The following is a 6,546-nucleotide window of genomic DNA, read 5'->3' on the forward strand; positions in this document are numbered from 1 at the left end:
GTTTCCTTTATTAAAAAAAAAAGGAACATCAAGTGATTTTGTCATGTGTGTGTTTATATACTAAAACTATCTTCTGACATAAGAAACACCAGGTTCCATTCTAATGGGAAGAATTTTAGGCTCAGAAACATTAAACAAGTTCTGTTATCACACAGTTAAGAAATGATGAAGGCAGGATTGAGCACAATTATCTCTGAGTGTCTAAGTTGTCTCTGATGTTAAAGGATCCTCCATGCAGGAAGCATGATGGAGAGAGTAGAGAGAAAGGTTAACAGGTCCCAAGTCACCTGGAAAGTGAGCACCTCCCTGCCCCTTGGACTCTCTATAATCCTGGGTCCCATCCAAGCATCCAGCACAAGGCAGAAAGGGATGAGGGTCACAGTCATTTATTTTCACATTTTTCTCCCTCATTACATTGGGCTAGGAAAAAAGAAGTCACGAGTGTATAGAATTGTGCTAGTCCATTGTCTGTCCTTCGAATCAAACTGGGATTCAGGTTCCAGCTGTAAGTTCTCACTCTGACTCATTGTCAGAGAGAGTTGACCACTGTTGCTGGGGGCCAGGGTGTAGGGAGAGAAATGCAGGAAACAGGCATGGACTTGACTGTGGAAGGTTCATGTTCCAGGGTTCCCATCTGGGTACCTGAGGATCCTCTATGTAGATCATATGTGGGGGAGCCCACAGCAGCTCCTCAAAGCAATCAGGGATGGCACACGCAGGGGGCTGGTACTCAGGTGGTGGGACATCAGCCACTTCTGCACAGGGAGGACATGAGAGAGAGAGATGACATCATGAGGACATCACCCCTACCCTCCTCCTGAATCTATGCCTATTACTTAGTCTGGCCCAGGGGGCCATGTCTATTCTAAACCAGGCCATGAGTAAAGTCCCTCATTGTTTTGGTGACAAAGAGGAGAAATAGAGAGGAGCAGGTGGATGCTCAGGACATCAAGTTCTTTGTGCTGTGTGAAGGGGGTAACCTGTGGGCAGGGACCAGTCCCATCATGCTGCCCTTCTCAGGAGACAGTGCAATGTCTGGGCCAGCTGATGCCACTTACTAAATAACCATGAAGATGAATATAAGAGACAAACCTGAGAAGTCCTTGTTCTCCCCTCTGTGTTCTAGGATCCTGTGAAGGGCCTCTCCATAAGGACATGGCAAGGGTTCACTCCTTGGTCTCTGGTTGGCTTCATGAACGGTCCAATATAAGTCCTGCATGTTCATTAGCATCTGGAGACATTTTCTCCTGCTCTTATTTATGCCCCTTTGCTTGAGATGCCTGGCAATTATTCTTGATGCTACGTGATAATTCTTCTTTAACTCTTCACCTTCAAGGAGTTCCCATTCTTGTAGGAAACTCCTAATCTCATGGTTGCTCCAAGGTTTAACACACTGGTCTGGAAAGGAGAGAGGGATGTAGATATGCTCTGGCATATCTCACATGCACACCTGAGGGTTTCTCAGAGACCCTCCCTCTACACTGATAGGTCCAAACATGACTCTATCCAGTTAGTGGGAGGTGACAAAATTTAACATGAGATGTTGAGGGATTCATCATCAACCTGAGTCCTAATGCCAAGCCATAGTCACTGGAACAGGTCAGGAAAGCATCTGCGAGCCTGATGTTATTCCAGCTGCATAAGTTAATTTCAGAGACTATTGACAGGGCTTTGATGGTTCATTTACTTCCTGGGAGGGCCTCCTGAAGAGGGGTTCACTTCCCACCCCCCAATGGGGCCTTTCACTGCCTCTGGTCACCAGGGCTGGGGGCGGGGACAGAGAGGTCCCAGGACTCTAAGGAAGCCCTGTCCTCCCTGGGGCCTGAGATGAGCAGTTCATACTGGGAAGCTGAAGGAGGTGAGATAGAAAGTTTTCTCTAATTAAACATGACTGAGAACATCTTACCTGAGGGCAGTTCTTCTCCCTGTGTTTCTTTTACCTTCTCTACTTCCCGGAGGTGTCTAGTAATTTCAGCCTGAAATGTCACTTTCTAATGAAAAATAAAATAAAAGATGACTATTGACACAGTAGGTAATCTCTTAAAAACTTACTTGTGATTGCTTAAATAATTATCCAATCACAGCAATGAAAATAAAAATCAATCTTAAGAACAGATCTAGAAAACATTCTGCAATAACAGAGAATATTAGTTGCAAACTCTTAACAAATGAGTTATTTCAAAACAAAGCAGATTTCTTTCTTATGCACCCTGGCACTGAACCAGGAGAAAGCCAGAGGAACTATTGAACCAAAGGTTTTCAGACACAGGACAACAGGAACACAGGACAGTGGTTTGAAAGAAAAAAAACAAGTGAAGGGGATCCGCAAGGGCCACACAGAGTGCCTCAGGGTGTCCAGACCTTAGAGCAAGGAGAGGGATCCAGACAGGGCCTGGGAGTCCAGGCTGAAATCTTGGAGGAGTGAATGCTGCTGGATATCCTGTATCACAATGGCAAGTACAGGACGAGGAAGCTGCACAGGAGACAGACAGACAGACAGGGACAGAGAGATGAAGGGAACTCTGAAGATTACAGGGAGGTCCCCTGTCTAAGGACATATGAGCCCTGTGTGGGCAGGAACTGCCTGGACTGAGTAAGAGCCACTGGAAAAGAGCAGGTTGGGAAATTGCTGGGGTCACTCAGACCAAGAAGAATCTTTGCTCCCAGCAGCCAGAGTGAAACCAAAAACCCTAATCCAAGGTTTTCAGACACAGACTGCTCAGAAAGGGTATTGCCTCAGTAGTGTGGCCAAATGATCCAGACAGAAGCCTGTCCTGGTCCCAACTAACAAAGATTCAAAGCAATCCTCAAAAGGCTCAAACTGTTTTGAAGTACCTTCTCTGCACCAGAACAAAGTCCAACATTAGTTCAAGGAACACAGAATATCTAGCACTCCAAAATGCACAATGTGGATCTCCCACTTAGAATCACCTGGAATGCAACAAAACAGGAATACAATTCGTCACTAGCAGAAACTTGATCCATAGACTCAGAAGTGACACAGGTGGCAGAATTAGTAGAGAAAGGCTTTAAAGCAGTCATTAGAAACGGACTCCCTGTGATCAAGTGTGGAGAAGCAGTAGCATCAGGAGATAATAGGAAGATATAAGCAGCCTATATGGAACTTCTAGAGATGAGAAATACTCTACCTAAATGAAATATCAAAGTAGACACATAATCCCATTAAAACCATAAATTTGTGAGAAACATCCATCAAGCACGGGAGTGGCAGCTCAGAACATCTGTGAAGGTCATGAACCCAAGAACCACAGTGCCGGCTTCTCATTCCTAGCTTTGAAGTTACAACTGTGGGTCCCTGTTCAGGGTAGTTGCCATGCAGTGCCTTGGTGCCTTCTCTGTGAGATGAGTATAGTCATAACACCTTCCATCAGGCTTTCTATGAGGATTAAACGAGTGAATATTTGCAAAGAACAGAGAAGGTTGTGGGTGTACTTTTAATGACTGCAAAAGTACTTATGAAATAAAATGAAAGACAAATAACCCAACCATATTCCCACAAACAAACAGGAATCAGGTTTCCTCCAACTTACCTCCATTTTTATTCTGAGTTTTCTCTGCAGCCTCAGGGCCTAATCCAGGAGCTGAAGAGAGCTGGCACTTACTCTGCTTTGCTGGAATTCAGGAGATTAGGTGGTCTCCTGAAATGTGTCTGGTCCTCTCTGCTTCTGGTAGTCTCTGAAGCTCTTGGGAAGTCTAGCAGCTATTAAATACCTTGGGTGTGATTGAATCAGACACACCCAGTATACTCTCTTTGGATTAACTGAAGATAAACCAATTTAGTACTTTTGTTACAACTGCAAAATCCCTTTAATGCAGCACCTACAATACAGTTTGATTGGATAACTGGGATAGGATTAACTAGAGATTAATACTGGGTTAACTCCATTATTGATTCCAAGGATCTCTAGGCTCCAGTGTCCTCAAAGGCAAAGTGAGAGTTTGTGACATTCCTACAAATGAACCACCCTCCCCTCTGTGAGTTAGAGCTAAGGGTTAGGGAAGCCCTTTGGGTTTGGCTCAAGGACTATGTGTGTCATGTAGAGGGTGGTTTCAGTGGAGGGTTAGGGGAAGAGCCCAGGCCTCAGCTGGTGAGGGTGGTCACAAATTCTAGAGATGCATGTGGGACACTTTATGAAGGACTTAATTTGAAAGAAGGGTTTAGGGAGGGGAGGAGAGGGGGAGAACAGAGCTTTTCTTTTTATAAGAGAACATTTTTCAAAGAGAATTGTTTATGCTAAAGGAGGGACACAGAGGGAGAATGTGAGGGGGATTTATAGATGGGACAACTGATGATGGGAGAGAAGGAAGGTGCTTAGATTGTCACCAAGAAGGTTGGCAACACAATGCTTAGAATTTTTTGCCTCAGAATCTCAGATGTAGTCTAGGCTACTATGGACCTTACTCAGAATTAATTTTGAATCTTCAAAACTATCTAAGAATCATCCACAAATCTACCCAATGATTCAGATTTACGGAGTTTATATTATGACAAGACGGGGAGGGGCATATACAGTGAGTGGTATCATCTTAAATCAGCTCAAACTTAATGTGTAGTGGCTCCAGAGTCATCCTTGATTCTTTTCATGTCACCTAAATATATATATATATATATATATATATATATATATATATTGCAGGTAACTTCTTCCACCTGTTGCGGGTTTCAGCATCTGCAAAACAGCTTAAAGAACATGACTTAGAAATTATCTATAGCCCTTGAGGTGGAACTAAAAGTCCTCGACTTTGTTTAATGGCTAAACCATTATTTTGGCTTACTGACTGTTTTCCTTTCTGCATTCTCTCACTTCTGATTAAATTTATTCTTTGGAACTTGAGGAAGGCCTAGGAGGATAAAGTTTTTCTATAGATAATAAGAGGCAGGTGGAGAACATGGGGGCGTTTCTGTCCTGGGAAGGACCCATAGGGCCCTGCTCAGTTACAGTCTCAGGACCTGGAGCTCCTAAGGGCAGAAACTGGTCCCAATGCCCAGGAACTGACCACCACCCACAGTGGGCACTGGGTATGAAGGCTCTGGTTCTCAATGAAAGTACTGAGCCTCAGAACTCCAGCTTGCTCTGTGATTTTGTATACATCCTATGTTTTCTTTGAGTCCTTGTATCTTCCCCTGAAAGGAGGGGGTAGGGAGGGGACTTAAATCTTACAAGTGATTGAGTCAGGTTAATCCAGTACATTATCCTTTTGACTCACTGATTACATCTGCCAAATCCCTTCAGCTGTACCTAAACTAGTGTAAGATTGGATAATTTGGAGATGATGTGTTTGATCTCAACTAGAGCAGTGATTCTAAAGGATTCTAGGCCCTGTACCCCTACTGCAAAATAAGCTGTCTCATCTCTACAAATGCACACCCCTGATTCTTGAATTCTTTAACTTCACAAGGAGCTCCAGTCAAAAAGAAAGTGCTGAACCCCAGCCTCTATAAAACTGTGGAATTAGCTAGGTTTTCTTTACTCTGGAATTAAAATAATTCTGGCTTTAAGGGTCTTTCCCATGGACAACAGCAATAGAATCCTCAGGGACAACCTTGCTCATACAGTCCTTGATGTTCACACCAAATCTCCTTACAGGGTCTTACTGGACAGAAGAGATTGCCCTGGGGAAGGGCCCCTGGTCAAGGGATGGTGGTGCTACAGTCCCGGGAAGATGTGCCTATGTCCACACCTGTTGGTGACTGATGTGTTGGTGGATTGCCCAGGTCAACGGGTCCTGGCTGTGTCCCTCTGCTTGTGAGTTGATATACAAGTAGTGATTCTGAACCAATCCCACCCTCAGCCAAAAATGTTCTACTCTACCCAGGGGCAAGATAATGGGGCTCTTCTAGTGATGCATCAGCCAGCTGAGCTCTCAGCAAGCCTATCGTCTCCATGGGAAAGCAATATTGTGAAGGACCTGCAGTACTAGTTATTGTGCCTTATTTTAGTCATTGTTAAAAAAGTGAATTAATAAGGTTACATGTGTGTAAATGACAATAAAAGTTGTTCAAGGGAAAGATTTGTGAAATTTGGACTTACACAAAAGTAAAATAATGTTTATAAATTTGACCCAGGAATTGTGGAGACACAGGTTTTTAAAAAAATTTTTATTAGAGTATAGTTGATTTACAATGTTGTGTTAGTTTCAGGTGTACAGCAAAGTGCATCAGATAATATGTGTATATATATATATATATCTCCATCCTTTTTTAGATTATTTTCCCATATAGGTCATTACAGAGTATTGAGTAGAGTTCCCTGTGCTATACAGGAGGTCCTTGTTATCTATTTTATATATAGAAGAATGTATATGTCAAACCCAATCTCCCAATTTATCCTTCAACCTCCTTTACCCCCTGGTAACCATAAGTTTGTTTTCTACATCTGTAACTCTCTGTTTTGTAGATAAATTCATTCATACCCTTTTTTTAAGATCTGTGGATACACAGGTTTAAGAGACCCAATATAAATCATATATTCAGATTATCCAAAAAGTGAGTGCTAAAGTAAGAAGCATCAGCTGCAACCTCAT

At 43.1% G+C, this 6,546-nt stretch overlaps 1 protein-coding gene across 1 annotated transcript; it reads right to left on the reverse strand.

Annotated features, from left to right (window-relative positions):
* Positions 1-513: 513 nt before the first annotated feature.
* LOC137220582 (putative uncharacterized protein MSANTD5) lies at positions 514-3,691 on the reverse strand. Its single transcript, XM_067730030.1, has 4 exons — positions 3,552-3,691; positions 1,907-1,991; positions 1,093-1,398; positions 514-755 (listed from the first exon to the last, which is right to left on the reverse strand). Exons 1-4 carry the CDS (start codon positions 3,555-3,557, stop codon positions 514-516), a joined length of 639 nt encoding a protein of 212 aa, XP_067586131.1. The 5' UTR covers positions 3,558-3,691.
* Between the last annotated feature and the right edge of the window lie 2,855 nt (positions 3,692-6,546).

This window comes from Pseudorca crassidens, chromosome 3 (assembly GCF_039906515.1).
Source record: "Pseudorca crassidens isolate mPseCra1 chromosome 3, mPseCra1.hap1, whole genome shotgun sequence".
Lineage (NCBI taxonomy): Eukaryota > Metazoa > Chordata > Mammalia > Artiodactyla > Delphinidae > Pseudorca > Pseudorca crassidens.